Source organism: Hyla sarda, chromosome 3 (assembly GCF_029499605.1).
Source record: "Hyla sarda isolate aHylSar1 chromosome 3, aHylSar1.hap1, whole genome shotgun sequence".
Lineage (NCBI taxonomy): Eukaryota > Metazoa > Chordata > Amphibia > Anura > Hylidae > Hyla > Hyla sarda.
Genome location: NC_079191.1, coordinates 97,310,798 through 97,334,996, shown reverse-complemented (window position 1 = coordinate 97,334,996; position 24,199 = coordinate 97,310,798). Strand labels below are relative to the sequence as shown.

The following is a 24,199-nucleotide window of genomic DNA, read 5'->3' as shown; positions in this document are numbered from 1 at the left end:
AGTATCTGTTTGTAGGAGGTCTGACTGCTGGGACCCCCAGTGATCACAATAATGGAGGTCCCCTTTATGAAAGGAACGATGGTCGATCACACTCTCTGCCAATCCATTCCTCACCAATCCGATAACCCCTTTATTAGTGTATGTATATCTCAATAAAAGGCAGGATTACACTGTAAGAACAATTAACTCAATGGGCAACCGAGCAGTCAGCAGCTTTACAATTATTCAAGTAATGTGAGGAGTACAGGCACTAGTTCATTCTCTTGGACGGTCACTATGAGGTCACTTTCTTGTACGTAACTCGTAAGTGAGGAGTCATGGCTTGTGTGCTAGTTGCCATGGAGACAATCTGCTCGAGCTTCCCTTCAGCGGTCAGGCGGAAGATACGGGAGATCTGTAAGGAGAAGGAGCGTCACAGTACATGTATACAGTCATCATAAATTCATGAGTTTCTATTATTTTGGGGAAAAAAACAGTGCCCATACTGGTAAATGGAATGTAAACAGCCACATAATGCCAACCAATCTACAAAATACATGACAATATACCCTATCAGGATTCAGTCTAAAAACATCACATCTCCTGTAAATAATGAAGCCACCATTACAGCTCATCCTTATGATGTCTAACATAGTGTTTTCAAAAATATGGATATACTAAAGTGAGTTGTGACAATCTCTGCATAGAGCTGTGTAAATAAAAGGACAGCCAAAGGCTATAAGGTAGGGATCGACCGATTATCGGTATGGCCGATATTATCGGCCGATAATCACGATTTTGGGCATTATCGGTATCGGCAATTATCTTGCCGATAAGCCGATAATGCCCCGCCCCCCGCACCGCGACCGCCACCCCCTCGACCCGCCACACCGCACCTCCGACCCACCGCACCGCGTCGCACCCCCCACCGTGATGCTAGGCGGTATACCGGTATGGATTTTTTCCCATACCGCTATACCGGTCTGGCCCCACCCTCCGAGTGAATAAAAAAATTAAACTTACCCGTAATGGGGGTGGTCCAGGCCATCCTTCCTTCATGTAGTGTCCGGGGGCGTTCCGGGTGGAGGGTGGTCCGGTCCAGGCTGTCCTTCTCCCACGGTCTTCTTCTCCACTCCGGGCAGGCTCCGGCCTAGTACGCTGCATAGACGCCGCTACGCCGTGACGTCAGGTGCGTCGCTGCGCACAGGCGTCACTGCGCAGCGACGTCTATGCAGCGTACTAGGCCGGAGCCTGCCCGGAGTGGAGAAGAGGCCCGCCGGAGAAGAAGGACAGCCCGGACCGGACCACCCTCCACCCAGAACGCCCCCGGACACTACAGGAACGATGGATGGATGGCCCGGAGCACCCTGGCAGGTAGGGGAGAGAAGCGGGTAGTAGCGGCGGCGGCCTATGGCTATGGCCCCGCAAAAGCCACTGCAGATCATTGATTTAAAGCGCCAGCTTTAAATCAATGATCTGCAGCGGTGTCGCAGGGGGTTAAATAGCCGATAACTTATACCGGAATATCGGTATAAGTTATCGGCTATCGGCCCTAACCTGCACCGATTATTGGTATCGGCCCTAAAAAAACGATATCGGTCGATCCCTACTATAAGGGCATGCTGGGAGATTTGCAACAGCTGAAGAGCCCCAGGTTGGTGATCACTGGTGTGAAGTATACTTCAATCATTTTGCTTTGCAATATTTTGTTGCCCTACTTGTGTTCCCAGTTGCAAGCTATGTAAATTCCCATAGAGCGCCCTCTATGCCTCCTTAAAGGGGTACTCCACTGCTCAGCGTTTGGAACAAACTGTTCCGAACACTGGAACCAGCACCGGGAGCTCGTGGTGTCATAGCCCTGCCCCCTCAGCAAGTTTATGGGAGGGGACGTGACAGCCGTCATGTCCCCCTCCCATAGACTTGCATTGAGGGGGCGGGATGTGACGCCATGATGGGGCGGGGCTATGATGTCATGAGCTCCCAGCGCCGGCTCCAGCAATAGGAACTGTTTGTTCCAAACGCTGAGCAGTGGAGTACCCCTTTAAGGTTCAGTTAGGGGTCAGTTCAGGTGTGGCAAGAACGAAAAAAGATTCAGCACTGATTTGGCAGCAATGTGATTGGGTGTGATTGACATCCTAGACATTGCCAATGGTCTCATTGAAGTCTCATGCATGAACAGATGCAGCGATCTTCAGGCTACAGAGGATGCCTGATCTCTGGAAGTTGTAGCCACAGAGTGAGGAAAAAACCATGCCGTAACAAAGGAAGCAAAGCACATGACCAGGGAAACTGCAGCTTCATGGCTCCTGCAAAACTTCAATGAGAACACCGGGGATGTCGGCCAAACCCAGGCTGTCAATCACGACCAATCACGTCTGAGTAGTTGTGATTAATGAATGAATAGGCGTGATAACAGCCAGGGCACACTAAGGGACATTTATCAATGTTGCTTTGGTAAGCGAGTTCTGTAGGAATTATTTTTTTTGCTTTGATTCTGACATGACACATTTATCATACTATCACAGGGGGTTGATACATTTGGCTTACAAAAGCAAAAATCTGTAAATTACTGTAGAATACCATTTTTTTAGCATAGATAAGCAAAAACCAATAATTGACTTCAGAACACGACTTTGTAACCCCCCTTTGTAACCCCAAGTCGCAGCTGTGAAAAAAAATGTGCGATATATATATATATATATATATATATATATATATACACACACATATATACATACATATGCACACACGTTTATTAGATTTTTTTTTAACAACTTTTTTTTCCCCCTAAATGTACTAACTCATTTTATTTATTTTTTTTCCTTCTTATTTCATGTCCGTGTGTGCAGAGGACTACTTCGGATTTGGTGGACTACAATGACCCGTTTTTTTTTCTTTTTGTTTAATATTAATAAAATAGTTAATGAGGGCTTGTGGCGAAGAGTTTTTTTTTAATAAAAGAACGTTTTTTTTTAATTTACTTTACAGGCTTAGTAGTGGAAGCTGTCTTATAGACAGAATCCATTACTAAGCCGGGGCTTAGCATTAGCCCCAAAAACAGCTAGCACTAACCCCCAAATATTACCCAGATACCCACCGCCACAGGGGTGCCGATTACAGCCGGTACCAAGAGGCCCGGAGAATCAAAAATGGCCCTTGTTAATAATTTTATTAACATCAAACAAAAAACCCTGGACATCGACGTAGTCCACCTAATCCAAAGTAGTCAATACAGTAGGATACACGGAACTGAAATAAGTACATTTATTGTCTCCCATCCGCACAGCGCAGGCGGGCAGAAGATGTGCAGGATGGGTGACAAGCTTGTCAGCCACGCGTGCATCTTCCGAACGCCCTCCCGTTCCGCATGACTACAACTCCCAGCATGTCCTTACTAGTCGTGCGGCACAGGCAGGCGAGCGGGCAATGCATCACCTGCCCGCACATCTTCTGCCTGCGCCGCACCACTACAACTTCCAGCATGTCCTTATTGTAAGGGCATGCTGAGAGTTTTAGTTGTGTGGTGCAGGTGGGTTCCCAGGGGGGAAAATTAAGTTATGGCACTGTAACTTCGTATTTCCTGCTGGCAGTTGTGATTGGCCAGGAGGTCTGTACCAATCACAGGTCTGCCCAGGAAATATGAAATTACAGTGCAGTAATTTCATATATTTCTGTCAGCCGGCTCTGCTTCCCCGGCCACCTGCCCGTATCTACCACCCGCTCGCAAGCTGTTGTAACTATAACTCCCAGCATGTCCTCACTGTAAGGGCATGCTGGGAGTTGTATTTCTGCAACATTTAGCGGGGTGGGTGCTAGATGCAGGAGGGTGGTCGGGAAATGGAGCTGTGCAAAAAGTCGCACAAAAGTTGCATTTGCGACTTTTTGTGCAACTTTAATTAAAATTCTGTCAAAAGCAAGTTTGTAAGCCAGGTCTGACCTGGCTTACACTTGCAACTTTTTGAAGGGGGGTTTGCGCCTTTTTTTTTTTTTGCTTATGTGCGACTTTCGCACTTGTTAAATTCCCGACCACTGCAAAGTGAAAACTGAAAATTGCTTAGGTAGGGCTGATTGGTATTTTTTGCTTACCACAAAAGTTTCACAAAAAAATTGCGTAGGTGCATGTGCAACTTCTGTAAGAAAAAAAAACTCTAAATCCCTTGATAAATGTCCCTCACTGTGACTGCTTTGGGATGTCACTCGTCCATTTGACTACTTAGTCCCTAGTCAGAATATGGCATGGGAGAGTTTTAGAACAGTTTTTCTTTACTCTGGAGGATGGGCAGGAGGATATATGAGCATGTTAGGTAATATTATAGTGTGATTCAGGACGTGTAGCTGACAGTTATATAGGATAAAACATGGTGACAGGTTCCCTTTAACCCCTTAAGGACCAAGCCCATTTTAACCTTAAGGACCAGGCCAATTTTATTTTAGCGTTTTCGTTTTTTCTTCCTCGCCTTTTAAAATCCATAACTCCTTTATATTTCCATCTACAGACCCATATAAGGGCTTGTTTTTTGCGTGACCAATTGTACTTTGTTATGAAACCTCTCATTTTACCATAAAATGTACTGCGAACCCAAAATAAAAAATTTTAGGGAGAAAATTTTAATGAAAACCACAATTTTGCACATTTTGGAGGCTTTTGTTTTCATACTGTACACTTTACGTTACAAATGACATGCGTTCTTTATTCTGTGGGTCAATATGATTAAAATTATACCCATGGCTAGATACTTTTATATTTTTGTACCGCTAAAAAAAATCTAAAACCTTTTCTACAAAATCAGTAATCTAAAATCGCCCTAACTTTTTCATTTTTCCGTATATGGGGCGGTATGAGGGCTCGTTTTTTGCGCTGTCATCTGTACTTTTTATCGATACCCCATTTGCATATATAAAACTTTTAGATAATCTTTTATTTTTTCTTAGTAAAATGTGACAAAAAAGCTGCATTTTTGGACTATTTTTTACGTTTACGCTATTCACCGTATGGGATAATTAACATTATATTTTGATAGTTCTGACATTTACGCACACGGCGATACCAAATATGTTTTTTTTTTTTTAAATTACGCTTTTTGGGGGTAAAATGGGAAAAACGGACAATTTTTATTTTTCACTTTTTATTTTTACATTTTTCAACTTTTTTTTTTTTCACTTTTTATATCCCCATAGGGGACTATCTGTAGCAATCATTTGATTGCTAATACTGTTCAGTGCTATGCATAGGACATAGCACTGATCAGTATTATCGGTGATCTTCTGCTCTGGTCTGCTCGATCTCAGACCAGAGCAGAAGACCCCGGGAGACGGCCGGAGCCAATGAGGGGACGTCTAGCCGCCATGCTGGATAATGATCAGATTGCCTGAATCTGAATTGATCACGGCATCTGAGGGGTTAATGCGGACATCCGCGCGATCGTGGATGTCAGCCATTACCGGCGGGTCCCTGGCTGCTGCTAGCAGCCGGAACCTGCCGTGTATGACGCGAGCACCGTTCCGATGCTCGCGGTCATACACAGGATGTAAATGTACATTCTGGTGTGCGAAGTCCTGCCAAACCAGGACGTACATTTACTTCCGTGGTCGTTAAGGGGTTAAAAAGAATGCACCAAAAAGGAGCAGGATGAACATATTACATAACAAGGAACAGAAGGTTCATGAGGTAAATGGCAGGTATACACCTATGGATAAACCCCAGAGTATAACAGCTGGGGTTCATCTGGATCTGTGTGTGACGTTCACAATCCGTATGACATATCATCCTTAGTGTGGTATATTGATGCCACATTGTCACATTGTAGTAAGCATTCTTACCTGCTGTACATGAGGCTCTTTGGCAAAGCTGATTCTGCTTAGTGAATGTGAGGTCAGAGTGAGCTGCTCTCCTTGCACCTCGCCTTCTTCCACCTCAACTACACCTGAAAGGTAAAAGATACATCAAAAATGTCAAGTCTGCAGCAAAAGCGTCATGTGTAACTAGTCTAAAACACACATCTATAGACTACTAAAATCCTATGCCTGAGGTTACTAAACAAATCAACAGAGGCCATTTGGCATATATAATTGAGTATAATGGTGTATGTTCAAATCTTATATATGAGGGAGATTTATCAAAACCCGTCCAGAGGAAAAGTTGCTGAGTTGCCCATAGCAACCAATCAGATCACTGCTTTCATTTGTCAGAGGACTTTTCAAAAATGAGAGAAGCAATCTGATTGGTTGCTATGGGCAACTCAGCAACTTTTCCTTTGGACAGATTTTGATAAATCTCCCCTTAGAAGACCATAAATCTGCATAAATAAATAAATATAGGATAAATCTTGGTTATATTGTAGAACAGGGAAATCCATTAAATTATTGCAGAAAGAGGGCAAATAAAATAGAAAGAAATTCTATGGCAAATGCAGACATTTCTAGGCTTGTGGCTATACAAAGGTTTTTATATAATGACAAAGGGGGAGATTTATCAAAACCTGTGCAGAGGAAGAGTGGTGCAGTTGCCCATAGCAACCAATCAGATTGCTTCTTTCATTTTCCACAGGCCTCTTTATTTGGTTGCTATGGGCAACTGCACCACTCTTCCTCTGCACAGGTTTTGATAAATCTCCCCCAAAGTGATTTTTGGATGATTATTATTCATTTGGTTCCTGTTTTGTTATAAAATATGAAAGGTAAAACTAGCAAATATATAAATACTAATATGTAAAGGTCCCACAAATCTTATCCTGGTCCTTGACCCTATTAGCATATTTAAAGACACTAAGGAGAAAATTTATTATGCACAAGTATAGCACAAAAATTTGCAACTTTTTGGAATTGTTACGCCCAGCTTGCCTATAACATTTGTTATACCACCGCAGTGTAAATTATAGATGAAATCTCCGTAAGCTTGTGGTTGCTAAAGATTTTACAATATGGCACACGGACATTTACAAATGCATCGCTTACAGGGAATGTGGAATCAGAAAATGACCTGTTTAAATCAAGTTTTAATGTTACCATATTTTTTATGTTTTCACATTTTTCATCTTTGCTTTTTTATTTTTTTATTTTAGATTTTATAATAATCCTGAAATCTTCCGTTTCCATTCTGGCCACTAGGGCTAAAACTAAACTGAGACTTCCTCTTTTGTACAGATGATTTCCCAGTAATGCCCTTCTTCACAGCACAGACAAATGGACAGTGAAGGGTGACACCAGTAGATAGATGAACACAATGGCTTTTGCTCAGAAAACAGCCTCCCCCTCCCTGTAGCATGAGCTCTATAAAGATCACAATTCATCTGAATGGGACATCTCCTGTCCATTGTTGTCTATGTCCATGAGTCCTGCTGTAAAGCATATCACTAAATGCTGTTAGAAACAGCTCAGGCAAAATGGCAGCCCCATAATAACGTACAAAAAAAAAAATACAGTCAGAAAATAGAAATAGATGATAAAAAAACAAACATGTTTCAGTATCTGGTAGGGTGGGAATTGGCAAGAATCTGGCGATACAATAAGTATCACGATACACATATGACTATACGATATATCCCAATTCTGTTTCAAAGACTATATATTGCAATTATTTCGCATGAGGCTGTATGAGAGCTAATGTTTTGCGCCATAATCTGTTTTTTGTATTGGTACCATTTTGGCATTGATCTGACTTTTTAATCTCAATTTTTTCTGGGATATTATAAAAATTGTAATTCTATATTTTTTATTTTTTTTTACATTTACCGTACGGGATACATAATGTTATATTTTAATAGGTCGTAGAATTAAGCACGCAGTGATACCAAATATGTTTATTTTTATTATGTGTACATTTTTTTATATAAGAATAGGGGGGGGGGATTTGAACTTTTAATATGGAAGGGGTTAATGTTTGTCTTTTAAACTTTTGTTAAAATGTTTATTTTTTTTTTATTTATTTTTTTTTTACACTTTATTAGTCCCTTAGGGGACTTTTAGAAGGAATCATTAGATTCTTCATACAGATCAATAGAGTTCTATTGAACTCCATAGATCTGTGTGCTCTGTGATCCATTGATAGAGCCTAGTCCAGCCAGGCTCTATCAATGACAGAGCCGCGGGACACCAGGGAAGCAGAGTTAAGCCCTCCGGCTACCTCTATAGTGGATCGCCCCCCCCCCCCCCCCCCCCGCGATCCACCCCACTAGCCCACCAGGAAGCATTAATAGCCACCCGTGGCATGCTGGCTATTAGCGGTGGCCCCCAGCTACTGAGAACAGCCGGGGGCTGCAGAGTACGGAGCGGGCAGAAGTCAGGAGCCCGCTTCATACAGACTGCTGAGCGCCTGCTTGCCCGAAGCTGGAAAAATTCCCCTGCCCGGCGCCCGGAACTGCATATCCCTGAAAAGATCGATTCGAAAATATTTTGAATCGATACAGTATAGTCTAATGAAATATTGCGATACTTGACTGAATCGATTTTTTCTTACACCCCTAGTTTCTGGCTCTAATTGGGAAAAAAATCTAGGCGACATATTCCCTTATTTAGCTCCATTATGGCTTATGAGCTCTCACCAGTACCTTGTAGCGGTAGAGCACATAGTTGGGATGCTGTGCCCATATGTCTTCTGCAATGCAGCATTTTCATTAAAAAATCACTTTATTCAGTGGTCCCTGCGCCTCCTAAGTAGGCATGGAGGCAGAGCAACAGAAGCGCGTAATCCCGCTGCCATTGCCCTCCTTTTAGCCACTCAGGCTTGATTGACGCCCTAAACGCTGGGAACTTTATGCAAAGCCCAATGATACTGTGTTGCGATTACCTGTGTTCTGGGCACATATAAATGCCACTTGTTTGGTCCCAGGCTTCATACGAATAAATCCACATTCTCTGTGCATTGGTTTCCCTGTCTCAGGGTTAGAGGCACAAAACCTGCATAAAGACAAAATGCTGTCAGGTACACTGTACTGTACTGTTCTGTCACACGTCATAAAGCCATGTTCACAGTCACAACTTATCATTTCCTTCTTCCTTACCGCCATGGAGAAGCCGACAGTCTTACAAAAGTCTGTTTGAAGAAACACTAATGGTAAATACAGCCTTGAGTATTTCTAGCAACATTACCAACCAAGACGTGGTATATAATGTACAGACAGATGAACTGCTCTTTAAAGCGTACCTGTAAAGATGAATAAAAAAATGGTGCAATAGTGCAGCACAGCATTTTGAATTTGGCACCTAAATACCTCAAAAAGGGAATATTACAGATTGTTCACCTGCTCTAAACCGAATACACAGGGTTATAGTGCGAGTGAACCGGATAAAAAATAATCCTGCTGCGGAGAGTTCGACTGTATTGCTAATAAGTAAATTTTCTCCTGTGCAAAATGAAGGCGGGAGCTGACATTCTGAGCATCCCTACCTCCGCCCTCTCTGCTCCCATATGCCCTCCCACCTTGTAAATATTCATAGACTCTTTACCCAGGTTAGCGCTCTGTTGGAGGGCATATGGGACCAGAGGGGACAGAGGCAGGAATGCTCAGAATGCCAGCTCCCACCTCCATTATCATATTAGGAATACAGCCTAATGGTAGGGTCACACGTAGCACATCCGCAGCATATGTAAATATGCGGATGCGCTACTGACTAGAGTGTGCCTCCTACTTTGCCCATGTGTCCTGGTTTGTCTCCTCGTAGCAGCAGGCAAGTCATGCAGCGTACTTACAGACATTGCGGCCACTCGACCTAGCAGTGGGAGCAACTGCGATGTCTGAGTACACTGCTCGTAGTGGCAAATACACTGAGGATGCACTATGTGTGACCTTACCCTTAGTCTCCACAACAGGACCACGTATGTAAGTTATACCTAGTTTTAATTAGACTCACTCGCCATATAGGGTCACAGAAGGACACTAAAATATAACTTTAATTTTTTTCCACTAAAACAAAAGGTTTAAAAAAAAACACCCAAAAAGTTCAATGTATTTATCCAACACCAAATACAACATGATATAAAATAGAAAGCAGTATCTCGTATCTGCTTCGATTTGCTCCAACCAATCTGGAGACTTGCCAGGTCTTTGGGTCATACAAATTTTTTTAATAAAACTAAAGGAGAGATAGGGGCAAAAAGGGGAGACTTTTTCCCCATAACTGCAAACACTTATGCACAGCTATAGAACATGTTGCTATGGGTTACAGGGGCTAAAAAGTAGCTACAGATTCCCTTTAAATCTCTGCAAGCAGCCAACATTGATGTGTGTAAAGTAATAATAATACCTTCATTTTTATAGCAACCACATACTCCGCAGCACTGTACATGGCTGGACATCACTTAAAGGGTTACTTCCGTGTCCAGGCCCGCCCCCCTCGTGACGTCACGTCCCGCCGCTATGGGAGGGGGCGTGATGCCCGTCACGCCCCCTTCCATAGACTTGCATTGAGGGGGCGGGACGTGATGTCACATGACGGGGCGTGAACACAGAAGCCCGCACACAGCGTTAGGACCTCAATGTTCCGGACGCTGGGGAGCGGAGTAACCCTTTAAACCCAGGACTTCAGCGCTGCAAGGGAAGAGTGCAACCCTCTGTACTCCACAGCTAACACCCATCATTTGTTCTACATTATCACTTACATGAAATTCAGCATTGGCTGTCCTGCATGTGAGATGACTGCTTCCTCCTTGTAACGAAAGGAGGGGATTGAGGGAAATTCTCCTTCACCGGGGGGATCAGAAACCCATGTCCCTAGCATCCAGGCCAACGGAGCTACAGCTGGGTTCAAGGGAGGAGCACCTGTAAAATAACAAATTTATTTAAAATACTTTAATATGGTAAATGGATTAAGATTACAAATATGTTTCTTCTTCATTCCTTTGGTCTCTTTTTTTATAGCATAAACAGATCGCTAAAACCATTACAGCGTATGTTCACCTTTAAATACCCGTTAAAGGTTTATTTACCATGTAGTTAAAGGGGTTATACAGGAAAAAAAACACGTGTCCAACAAGTGTCTTGGGAAACGCCCAGTTTAGAAGCAAATCCCCATAGCAAACCTCTTCTAAACTGGGCGGTTCCCGAGACACGTGTCATCAGAGAGCACAACCTTAACTTCAGAAGCTCATAAGTACTGAAAGGATCAAGATTTTTTAATAGAAGTAATTTACAAATCTGTTTAACTTTCTGGAGCCAGGTGATATACAAAAAAAAAAAGTTTTTTCCTGGATAACCCCTTTAAAGCCAACATAAAGAGTTCAGTAAAGATGGGTTTACACTGCATTGTTGTCTCTGTTTCCATTACAGTGTGTTTAATGTTGCTGTATACAAAAGCAAAGTCAACTACACTATTATGTACACAAAAGATTGGTCTTTTTTTCTTATAATGTAATTCAATGGGAAAGATACTATTAACATATAGGTTTCTGAAACACATACGTCAAACAGATGCAGGCAGTATGAAGTCACCCTAATTGTGTATATGTACGAAAGCGTAAATATTAAAGCATATATGCCAGTTCATGACAAACAAAAGTCAGAAATGTCTGTAATGTAAAAGGAATAGATCATGTTCCTTTTCTTGTGCATCAATACAAAACAAGAAAGTTTAGTGCCAGCTGAATATGGTGGCTACTAGGGCTGGGCGGTATAGCCAAATATGTGTATCACGGTATTTTTGTAACTTATGGCGGTTCCACGGTATATAACGGTATTTCCCAAAATTAATTATCAGCCCATCGGGGTAAATACTCACATATCACCTGCAAGCGCTTCCCTCCTCGTCCTCCTGTTTGTTGCAGCCGCCGGCGCTGACACTAATACTGTACGCTGTATCCCTATGCCCGGGCTGCAAAAGGTAAACAAAAATAAACATTAACACATGTTCCTACGTCGGCTTTACGCTCTTCCTAAGGAATGGAACGTCGGAGAGCCTTCAGCCTATCACCAGCCACAGCGATGTTCCACCTCGTCCGGTGATAGGCTGAGCCCACTGTCATGTAAGAAGCCGGCTTCTAACATGACAGTGGGCTCAACTTATCACCGGCTGAGGCGGAACATCGCTGCGGCCGGTTATAGGCTGACGGCTGTCCGACGTTCCATTCCCTAGGAAGCAAGTCCGGACCGACGGGGAAGGTGAGTTAAAGTTTATTTTGTTTACCTTTTGCAGCCCGGGCATAGGGATACAGTATAGAACAGTGGTCTTCAACCTGCGGACCTCCAGATGTTGCAAAACTACAACTCACAGCATGCCCGGACAGCCGTTGGCTGTCCAGGCATGCTGGGAGTTGTAGTTTTGCAACATCTGGAGGTTGAAGACCACTGGTATAGAGTGTCAGCGCCGGCGGCCGCAACAAACAGGAGGACGAGGAGGGCAGCGCTTGCAGGTGACATATGTGAGTAGTACCCCGATGGGGACATTGCAGCGCTAATAATTAATTGGGGGGTGGGGCAGAACAGCGCTCGCGGGTCACATATGATTAGTTTCCCAATGTGGGGACAGCGCTGCGCTGGGCTGATAATTCATTCATTCCCGAGGGGGAGGGGCCAAACCGGTATTGCGGTATGCGTTAAAATTCATTTCGTGCAGCACAAAAATTTCGGTATTCGGTATGAACCGGTATACCGCCCAGCACTAGTGGCTACTGGCTTCAAGGGTCAGTCCAACCTGTAAGACCCCTGCTGCGCATAAAAACAATGCTTTTCCTGTGAAACCAATGCCCTTATATGTTAAAGTACCCATACACATTGGTCTAAAGTTGATTTAAAGGGGAACTCCGGTACCTAAGTAATTATCTCCTATCCACAGGATCCCGTGGATAGGGGATAAGTGTCTGATCGCGGGGGGTCCAACCGCCAGGACACCCGCAATCTCGACTTTCTATGTGCTCGGAACAATCTCCGCTCGGTGGCCGACATGCTCCTTCATCTATCTCTATGGGAAAATCATGTATCTCCGCCTCTTCCAGAGAGACACATGGAGGGGGTGGGTCGCTTTGTGTGGTGGTCAACAGTAATCTGTGCATAAAGCGAAGATCACTCCATGCACAGAGAGAGACGAGGTGCCAGACAGGAGATTGTGGGGATCCCGGCGATCAGACACTTATCCCCTATCTACGGGATCCTGTGGATAGGGGATAAATACTTACCAGAGTACCAGAGTTTCCCTTTAAATCAATGATTCGAACAACAACAATTTTAGCCAACCAAAGCCTGACTGTCACTGTCTGAACAGAAGTTTGTTTAATTTTTGCTAGTCCTTGTATGGCTGTGGTCATATGGTGCATGTTTTTTTTTCCACGTTTTTAATACTGTTTCCCTACAATTTTGCAGTGATTTTTGCAGAAGCGCAACAAAATTCCTCTAGTTTACTGCGATTGTGCAAATCGTAGTAAAAAAAGATGCCATTTGGGCCATAATTTTGGCAAAATTGCAGGAAAATCCGCACCGTGTGAACACAGCCTATATGGTGCGGTCCACAGTTACATGAAAGATAAATTTGTGAAAGAACGTTCCAAAGTGAAAAATCATTTGTCTGTAACAACTAATATGGCCTATAAATGTGTATGATGTCAGAATCGCTCACTTATTCATCGGTTGCTCAAAAGTCATCCTGCGTCTATCTAATGTGTATGGCTATGTTTACACTCCTTTAACTTTAGTGAACCTTGGGAGGCTCTGTATGTATATTGCCCCCTCCGACAACATCTTTTGACATTTTTTACTAGTATTTTAAGGGGAAACTACATTGCAAGACATCTTATCCCCTATCCACAGAAAAAGTGTCTGATCCTCGGAGCGGAGGGTTCTGACCACTGGGACCCCCGCAATCTCCTACCTGCCGGTCCTGTGTGCTAAACATTTACGTTCAAAATCTGTCTCTCCTAGCGAACGCACTCCATCTCTATGAGAGAGTCGGAGATACAGCATTGGTGTATCTCCTGGTCTCCCGTAGAGATACATGGAGGGAGCGTGCTGACCACAGTTCCGTGAATGAGTATTATGGGGTCCCGGACAGGAGATAGGGTTGGACCTCCAGCGATCAGACACTTATCCCCTATCCTGTGGATAGGGCATAAGATGTCCTGTACTGGAGTACCCCTTTAAACTATCTATATTTTATTTTAAACGCCAGACTAGCATTTATAGAAGGATCTATGTCAGGGTTTTCCAACCAGGGAGCCTCAAGCAGATGCAAAACTACAACTCCCAGCATGCCGGGACAGCCGAAGGCTGTCCGGGCATGCTGGGAGTTGTTGTTTTGCAACAGCTTGAGGCGCTCTGGTTGGGAAACACTGATCTATGTATATATGACCTTGAGGAGCTTATCTAATATATATTATATATTATGCCTGATATCCAGTAAAATATTGCATAAAATAAAAAATAAATAGTGCATCTTATACAAGAACCAAATAGATAGATAAATAGATAGATTATCAGAGCAGAGAAATAATGCAGCAGTCTAGAGCAGATACTTGGTGCAGGCAGACCAAAGAAAATAACACAGTCACCAAGGGGTTAATATAGTTTGCCCATGATTCGCCTTATTAAATACAAAGCGTGGCAGTGTTTTGCCCTGTAGGTAACATTACTCCAGCCAGGGCAGACTCTTTACCTGCACTGAGCTCACTTGCCATTCTCCTCTCTGCAGGCAGGAAGTAATGCCAGGCCGGAGCAGTGCACTCTGGGAGATAGAGTCTGCAGCCAGTAAATAGCAGATTGCAAATAAATGAGACACCTAGTGGCCAAGACTTTAGAGCTTCTTTTTTTTTTTTTTTTTTTTATCCACAACTGCACATTTAGCTGTGATTCTATATATAGATGAGCGAATTAACAGTATATTCGATTCGTTACGAACTTCTCGGCTCGGCAGTTGATAACTTATGCTGCATAAATTAGTTCAGCTTTAAGGTGCTCCGGTGGGCTGGAAAAGGTGGATACAGTCCTAGGAAAGAGTCTCCATCTGAAAGATGAACTAATTTATGCAGGATAAGTCATCAACTGCCGAGCCGAGAAGTTCGTGATGAATCGAATTTACTGTAAATTCGCTCATCTCTAATTCTATATTGTTTCATGCACATTCATTGTACTGCAAATGTTGTGGACTTTCTGCAGCATATTTACCACATGTGGTCGCACCCTGCGGAAATATTCACATGGCGGAATTGATTTCAGCGGGATCTGTTGCACCGTGCCCACGGCAGAATTTCCGCAGCTGACGTTTTGACGCCCGCAAAAACAACAAATCTATTCTTTGTTTCTGCGGATTTGGATTTCTCGGAAATGCATTGCTGTCTATGGAGACGGCGCATTTATGAGTGGTCTTAGCGGCCTTGTTTCACGGGCAGGCACTCCGGACATTTTATGCCATGTGAACATAGCCTCAAAGCTATGTTCACAACTGGCAGATTTTCCAGTGGATTTGCATGTAGAAAAAGTCAAATGTATAACAGTAGCAGCAAAGTAAATGGGATTAATATAACAAATCTGCATGGAAACCAACCTGCAGTGCTGATTTTAAAGGTGACCTGTAGTCCCAGGGGCGTGCGGCATCTTCATATAGTCACCACTACTCAGACTATAACCACGCCAACTATGAGTGATTGACAGCCTGGACACGGCCCACGTTACCACTCTGCTCCCTGAGGAAGTGGAGCAATAACGTTGGCGGTGTCTGGGCTGTCACTCACACCTAGTAGGTATGGTTATAGTCCGAGTAGCGGGGACTATATGAAGATGCCGCATGCCTCTGGGACTACTTACAGGGTATTACCATACAGCGCAGGACCATTCAAAAATGACAACGGCACATGGTAAGAATGCAGATTGTATCCTATATACAGTGATCCCTCAACTTACAATGGCCTCAACATACAATGGTCTTTTCTGGACCATTGTAAGTTGAAACCAGACTCAACATACAATGTACAGACAGTCCAGATCTGTGATACCTGTCAATGGCCGGAAGAACCAACCAATCAGAATGGGCAATTTACTGGTAAAACCCCTGTATTACTGAAGCGTATGCACTGACTGATGTCTGGTAACGCCCCCTACAGTACAGGTAGGTATTACATGTTCTGTACTCTTTACCTGTACCAGGGTTACCTGCTCCTTTGGACACAAGGTAAGAGCGGCTCCATGTTACTTTTTTTAGGACATTGCATGTACTGTACAGGACCCTGAAGAAGCTCCTGTCCACTACATAGACCAGTGTTTCTCAAGCAGGGTGCCCCCAGCTGTTGCAAAACTACAACTCCAGCATGCCCGGACAGCCTTTGGCTGTCTGGGCATGCTGGAAGTTGTAGTTTTGCAACAGGTGGAGGCTCCCTGCTTGGGAAACACTGACATAGACAGTGATTTACAGCTCCCAGCAGATCTTTCTTACTTTTATATGTAAGGATTTGCTTTATCTATATTAGTTATCTACTTATTTTTCTTTAATCCTCACTTTTTCCTTTTTTGGATGACATTTTGATGGCTTCAGAACCAATTACCAGGTTTCCATAGAGTTATGGTCTGAACATACAACGGTTTCAACATACAATGGTCGTCCCAGAACCAATTAATATTGTAACTTGAGGGACCACTGTAATGTGTTGCCACCAGTTATATAGGGTAAACTCTAATAGCAGGTTTCCTTTAAACCCACAGCTTTTACACTGCAGATATACCGAGGATTTATCACTTATAGAAAATCTATTGGACAAAAGCCAACGTAAATACTCAATAGTACTCCTAAAGTAAACCGAAAAATAAGATTTTGTCTTCCTCACTATTTCTCACCTTGTAGTTCCTCTCCTTCAGACCTTGCGGTCAGTTCCTCAGTACCGCACTGCTCTGATTGGCTGGGCAGGGACTTTGCTGTGTTGCAATATGAATGTACGAAGTCAAAAGTGTTCAAAGCCTCCAAGTCCTTTTCTGTTGAAGGATACTGGATCTGATTCCCTGGGATAGGTTTCTGTACCACATATGCAGGTGACACCAGGACTTCACTGTTGGTTACCTGTTCTATTGAGGCCAACACTGTATTATTGCTAACAAATGATTCCTGAGAACCTTCCACAGTGATCATGTTATTCCCAGATCTGTGTTCACAAGATGGCGAGAGCTTGTTGTTGTCTTTATTATGTCGTTCATGTGGGTGTTTGGCTCCTTCTTCCAGTAGATGAAGTGAAGAATCAGAATTCTCTATATTCGTTGATGAAGGGGTCTCTGAAGACCGACTGTACGAATGCAGGGAAAAGATAAACTTGGAGGCTGTATGTTGGCTACCTGGATGAAGAAGATGCCTGCTGTCCATGGCATCACTTCTATTGGTGACATCATAGGTGTCACTTTTACCTACAAAATCTTCATCTGGTGACACATAAAGCGTATTATCTTCTAGTGAAAAGACTGATGTATTTCTTTTTTTAAGTCGCAATACGTGTGGCTGGAATGCTCGCTTCCTCTTGATCTCTCTGGCACCGTTGAAGAGGGATGGCACGGCGTCCGGTCTGAGAAGAGGGTGCTGGTCAGGCATACGTGGGACAAAGCTATCTTCACTGAAATGCTCACTGCACAGGAATGAATAGGGGCCCGGGATCCAGTCACTACGTTGCATAGCGGCTGTCCATAGGTAGAGACGAACCGAATCCTTAAGTGGAAACCTGAAAAAGAAATAACGTTTTTATAAAAAAAATACACACAATGCTGTCACAACACAATTTTCTGAAAAATAATAATTTTTTAACAACAGAACGATAAACCACCAATAACTATAAATCCTTGGTTTGTCACCTTCTATGAACTTAGTTAAAAATTCTACTCAGTGGGGGGCATGACCTGGCAGCAGAGTCGCATGTTCGCGCATTAACGGAGCTCCGCTACCTCACCCGCTAAAGCGACATTTAGCGAGCTCACTGCTGGTCATTTTCACTAGCACCTGGCTCCCTTTCCTCCCCCGAGATGGCAGGGAGAGGTAGGAAGCCGGCACGCTGCGGATCGCTGGCCAGATTTACCTTCATACCCAGTGAGGCCTTCCTGCAAGATGGCGTAGCTGGGACTAGCACGACGACCTCTCCCGCACCACAGATATCTCCTCACAGCAACACGGGCCTGCTACACTCACCTAGGTGGCACAGATCCACCTCTGACCTGGCGCTCTATTCCCTGCTCACAGGCTCTCCTCCACAAAATACAGCCCCGGTGCAGATATGGTGGATCTCAGCGTGCCTCGCTCACTAGCGGGATCACCTCCATTAAGTCCTATGATATGACACTTTCCTCTCTCACCCTCTGCTTTACAAGGTGAGCACCCACGGCATGCCTACCTGTGAAACAGCTCCTGCTCCAGACCCACTAGCAACTATTCCTGTGCTTGGTCAGTCTCTCACAGATACAGCCATGAGAGATATGCCAATTATCTACATATGAAAAGTCTCATTGCAAATTACAAGCTAAATACTATTCACAAAACAATAAAGCTGGCAAGTTATTAGCTAATTGAAAAATGTCAATTGAATGTGTGCATCCCATACTTGATGCATCCAATCATGCATGAAAAATTATACACTCCAGCTGACATTGCTAATGGTTTTCAAGCATTCTATTCCCACCTTTACAATGATCTGTTTCCTCTCCCCCTGATCTCGCTAAGATCACCAATTCCTATCTTACTCATCTTAATCTACCTACGCTGTCCCTCTCCCAACTTTCCTCCTTTCCGCTGAGATATCTTCCGAAGAGGTTCTCCAAGTTATATCCTCTCTCCCCGCTAACAAGACTCCAGGCCCTGATGATTTTATGAATTCCTATTATAAATCATTTTAAACTATTCTTTCCCCTCACTTAGCAGCCTTTTGTCAATCTGCTATGACTTCAGGCAAACTCCCTGCTGAAAACTTGCAAGCCACTATCACTACCCTACCGAAACCCGGTAAGACTCCGGACTGCCCTCAGAATTTTCGGCTAATCTCATTATTGACCCAAGACATGAAAATTTTCGCTAAACTATTGGCCCCTCAAATTTCTCCCTTCTTTGGTTAATATGGACCAGTCATGTTTTGTCGCTGGCCGTCAGGCCTCTCCTTCATCATCTTGAAAGATTTCATAGCCCCGCTTTAATTTTGGCCTTGGATGCCGAGAAGGCCTTTAACTGCCTCCGGTGGTCGTACGCCTTCTCAGTCCTCCAACACATGGGTTTTTCGGGAGACATTCTCTCAGCACTCCTTTCTCTATACTCTACACCCTCTGCCAGGGTGCTAGCTAATGGCTCCCTTTCTGAATTATTTTCCATCGCAAACAGCTCTTGCCAAGGGTGCCCACTCTCGCCCCTCATATACATATTATCTATAGAATCCCTGGCACAGGCCATTAGGCTAGACAAGAGACATCTCTGGAGTTTTGATCGGGCAGAGATCACATATCCTCTCCTTATATGCTGATGACGTGATTCTTTCCCTTATCAACCCTGAGGTTTCACTCCCATCAGTTATGAAGAACATAGCTTAATTTGGTGTTTTTTCTTACTACCATCTTAATAAAGCTAAAACGCCAGCCCTACCCATCAACCTCGCCCCCCCCCCCCCTTTCTTTAAAAACTACCTTTTCTTTTGACTGGCAGCCTATGTCTTTACAATACTTGGGCATTTGCCTTTCCTACCTGTACAACATATTATACCAAGAAAATGATGTGCCTCTGCTGACCTCTATATCCCTAGAGGCTGACAGATAGGCACAATCGGAAATTTAATGGATGGGTAGGGTCGCTACCTTTAAGATGTTCTTGCTTCCTTGTTTCCTCTACCTATTCCGAACCCTTCCAATCTCGCTTCCCCCCACTTTCTTCACTAAAGCTCAAAAACTTCTCTCTACTTTCATCTGAGCTGACAGACGACCAAGGTTATCGGGGAGCATACTTACAAAATCTACTGTTAGGGGTGGGCTTGGCTCCCCCGATTTGAAAACTTATTATGTTGCTAATTTGGTGTCCATGTTGTGGCATTGGTGGCGCAGTCAGTCGGATCTCCCCTGGGTGGAGATTGAGAGTAACTCAATATTTCCATACTCCACTAAGGACCTTCTATATTTACCATATTGGAACACACTTTCCCCCAAAATTCATAACCCATTAGTCAAAACTACATACCAGGCTTGGGTCAATTATATCCGAAGCTCTACTCCCTCTACCCCACCACCTATAGGTACCATCCCTCTAACACTCATTCAAGCTATCATTCCTAACCTATTTTAACCACTTGGATGAGCCAGGGTTTGACACATGTACAATTATTGTATGAGGCCTCTGAACCTCTCTCCTTTCAAACTTTGCAAGAGACTTACCCCAACATGATTTTTATAAATACCTACAAATACGTTACTTCTTGCATAGTTTAACGCCCACTCCTACTTTGTCAAATGGACTAGTCATCCGACAACTAGCCATCCCCCTTAAGGGCTTGAAACCCCTTTACAATAATTTACTTAACTCAGCTACCTTCATCAAAACATATCCCTTTGGCCTCTGGAAGCGAGATCTGGCTTGCTCTTTCTCCTCGGAGGAGTGGCAAAAAGCATTTAAAACTATACATGCTACTTTCCAATGCTCGACACATAGTGAATCAGCTGTAAAATCTATCTTACGCTGGTACTACACACCTGATAGCTTGTCTCAAATTTATCCAGGGGCACCACATCTTTGCTGGCGAGGTTGTGGCTCTCATGGTACACTGTATTGTGTTTTGCGGACCTGCCAACTACTCAAGCCTTTCTGGTTATCTAGCAGAAAATTACTGCTAGATACACTAGGGGGTCATGTCCCTTGGACACCTCAATCTGTGTAATTGTTTCTTAACCTACAAATACGATTTTCCACCTCTGTTTGGTGTAAGCCTCCGAGGGACATCTAAAATGTTCCTCTGGCTCCCCTTTTACAAATTTTGTACCTAGTACCATTATGACTCCATGGGGCATGCCTTTATCCTCCTCCACTAAGCCACTGTGCAATGTTGTATAAAATGAAGAGTCTATCACAAAAAATATAAGACTATTGGGCTGTGGTTAATTTTAATCCATAGTAACGTCCTGTAACATTGAAAATGATGGCCGCCACATTGTTGAACCTAAATCTAGACACCAAAGCAACAGCGACTGACAACAGAGGCAGGTGGTAGGAATCAGAGGAGAATGTCAGGAGTTAGTATATTTCAGTTTTATAATTTTTTTTAACTCACAGATATGCTATTTTTTTTCCGTTTTTTAGTTATTTTTAAATACCCTATTCAAGATTAAAGGGGTATTCCTACCTCAAAAAGTTGCCCTCTATCCACAGGATAGGGGAAAATAAGCTAATCGTTGCGGGACCCCACAATCTCGAGAACGGGGAGAAAATTGTCCCTGGAATGAACAGAGCGCACTGCAAGCAGCACTCAATTCATTATCTATGGGGCTTACAAGCATTGTTGAGCTCAGCACTTGGCAATGTTTGGAAGTCCCATAAAGAATGAATGGAGCGCTGTCTGCGCATACACTGTGTGCTCTGTTCTTGGGATTGTAAGGGTGCATTTACACTATGTAATTTCCAAGTAGAGAAATTCCACTCTGAAAATTTGATGCAGCAGCCTCCCATTGTCCTCAATGGGATTCTGCTGGACTGTGTGCATTGCAGAATTTCAACAGGGGAAATTCAAATTGCGGACTTTCCAAAAGTATGAATATGCTCACTCTCTTAATAGAATTCTGCAAGAACTGCGCATTGTGCAGTCCAAGCACCAGTAGATTTTGGAGGAGCCTGCTGCAGACAGAATCTATGCCAGGAATATCTCCGAGATTCCTTAGTGTAAATAGGCCATGAGGGTCCCATTGGTCAGAAATCCCTCCCCGATTAGCTAGGAATTCCCTTTCCAGTGGATAAGGGATAATGTCTCGAGATGAGAATACCCCTTTAACAGAGTGTGGGGGTCCTATTTGTGATTTTCATCTCTTGGTAAGTATTCAGGCACAATGGAAATATGGAACATAGCAGATTCTGACTCTCACAGTTAGGCTATGTTCACATGGTTGAATATCTGCACGGAGTGCTGGCAGAACATACCGAAATCGGAATTTCCATGGCAGAAATATTTGCACAGAAAGTTCTGCCGTGTGAACAGAATCCAATTAAAATGAATGGAACTCTGCTGAAGAATTCAGCATTGAAATTCCGGCTTAAAGAGGTTTTCCAGTATTTTTTTATTTGACTATGCTACAGGGGCTGTAAAGTTAGTGTAGTTCATAATATAGTGTCTGTACCTGTGTGTGATGGTTTTCCTCACAATTCTTCTGTGATTTTCACCCCAATATTTATTTTTACCAGCATACAAAATTACTGTTGTCTCAGATTTTTCCCAGGTTGCAATGCGGCCGAGACCTGACTCACTAGTCAGCTGATGACAGGAGCCTGTCTGCTTCAATGGGTGGAGGGATCATTTGGTGGGAGAGAGATCAATCTGCAACTAATGCAACAGCTGTAGACACCCTGATTGTAAACCACAGGTCTTTTGAATGGATGCAGCTCATTTATGTTTCAATGGGTGAGGTGGCTGATGTGTGGGAGGGAGGAAAATGGAATTGTGGGATTTGTAGTGAAAAAAAGAAAAGTCAAACAGGAAATACCAGTTCACAAAAAGCTAGCCACAGTGTTATGGTAATCTCACAGCATAGCCATTTAGCCCCAAGACAAGTGCAGATCTTCCTAAGCATGTCCATAACTGTCTGCCAGGTACATACTAAAATCACCTTAAGGTGGATAAACCCTTTAATATGGGTTTCCCAGGAGTTTTTCATTGATGGTCTGTCCTCAGGATCCCTATCTGAGGTTTGGGCTGGGAAGTGGCAGATGAGGTTCAACACTGATAAAATGCAAGGTTATGCACATGGGGAGGAAAAATCTGTGCATGGATTATGGATTAAATGGGCGCACACTTGTGACGACTGACATGGAAAAGGACTTGGGAGTCTTAGTTAACAGTAAATTTATCTGTAGTGACCAGTGTTGGGCAGCTGCTGCCAAGGCTAATAAAATCAATAATTCTACCACTGTACAAATCAGTAGTCAGACCACACATAGAATACTATGTACAGTACTGGGCACCAGTGTATAAGAAAGATATAGGGGACCTGGAGAGGGTTCAAAGACGGGCAACCAGGGTAATACGGGGAATGGGAGGACTACAGTACCCAGAAAGATTATCAGAATTAGGGTTATTTAGTTTAGAAAAAAGAAGGCTTAGGGGCGACCTAATAACTATGTATAAATATATCAGGGGACCGTACAGAGATCTCTCCGATGATCTATTTATACCCAGGACTGTATCTATAACAAGGAGGCATCCTCTACGTCTAGAGGAAAGAAGGTTTCTACACCAGCAGAGACGGGGGTTCTTTACTGTAAGAGCAGTGAGACTGTGGAATTCTCTGCTAGAGGAAGTGGTCATGGGGAACTCTGTAAAATAGTTCAAAAAGGGGTCCGGATGCATTTTTGGAGAGTAATAACATTACAGGTTATGTATACTAGATTTATAGGGACAGAGCGTTGATCCAGGGATTTATTCTGATGCCATATTTGGAGTCGGGAAGGAATTTTTACCTCTAGTATGAGGGTTTTTTGCTTCCTCTGGATTAACTCAGTAGGGACTCATTAGGGATATAGGTTGAACTTGATGGACTCTGGTCTTTTTTCAACTTCATGAACTATGTTACTATGATTGGGGAGAGGGCTGACACTTAACACTTTCACTTACTTTATCCCAAGTGTCCAACCTATGGCCCTCCAGCTGTTGCAAAACCTTCAACTCCCAGCATGCTGGGAGTTGTAGTTTTTCCAACGGCTGAGAGCTCTGCCGGTTGGACACCTAGGGCATTGTTTTTTATATGGTGTGTCTCCAACTGTTGCAAAACTACAACTCCCAGCATGCTCGGACAGCCGAAGGCTGTCCGGGCATGCTGGAAGTTGTAGTTTTGCAACAGCTGGAGATAAACTGTCGTGATCTAGGGTCTACATACACTGGATCTCTGTAAATCCATTTGCTCATTCCCATCACTTATGTGGCACTACAAATCCCAGCATGCCACGCTTTAGCTCTTCATGTCCGGCCGCTACCTGTGAAAGGAGACAGCTCCTCTCTCCCCCTTCCCCTGCCGGTTGGTGCAGTTCGGCGCCGCACAGCATATCACCATGACAGCCCTTTCGTGTTCCGTACAAGATGGCAGCACCCGTCCTACCGGAAGACACCCTGCTG

General features: G+C 43.6%; 1 protein-coding gene across 3 annotated transcripts; it reads right to left on the bottom strand.

The window, feature by feature from the left end:
- Positions 1–119: 119 nt before the first annotated feature.
- On the bottom strand, positions 120–24,192 carry THAP4 (THAP domain containing 4). 3 transcript variants are annotated; one of them, XM_056564707.1, is made up of 6 exons: positions 24,061–24,192; positions 16,725–17,590; positions 10,577–10,736; positions 8,765–8,874; positions 5,800–5,903; positions 120–394 (listed from the first exon to the last, which is right to left on the bottom strand). In XM_056564707.1, the coding sequence occupies exons 1-6, from the start codon at positions 24,135–24,137 to the stop codon at positions 275–277; spliced, it is 1,437 nt and encodes a 478-aa protein (XP_056420682.1). In that variant the 5' UTR covers positions 24,138–24,192; the 3' UTR covers positions 120–274. The 3 variants fall into 3 exon arrangements, with proteins under 3 accessions (XP_056420682.1, XP_056420683.1, XP_056420684.1); XM_056564708.1 differs by lacking the exon at positions 24,061–24,192 and adding an exon at positions 23,964–24,013; XM_056564709.1 differs by lacking the exons at positions 16,725–17,590; positions 24,061–24,192 and adding an exon at positions 14,554–14,620.
- Between the last annotated feature and the right edge of the window lie 7 nt (positions 24,193–24,199).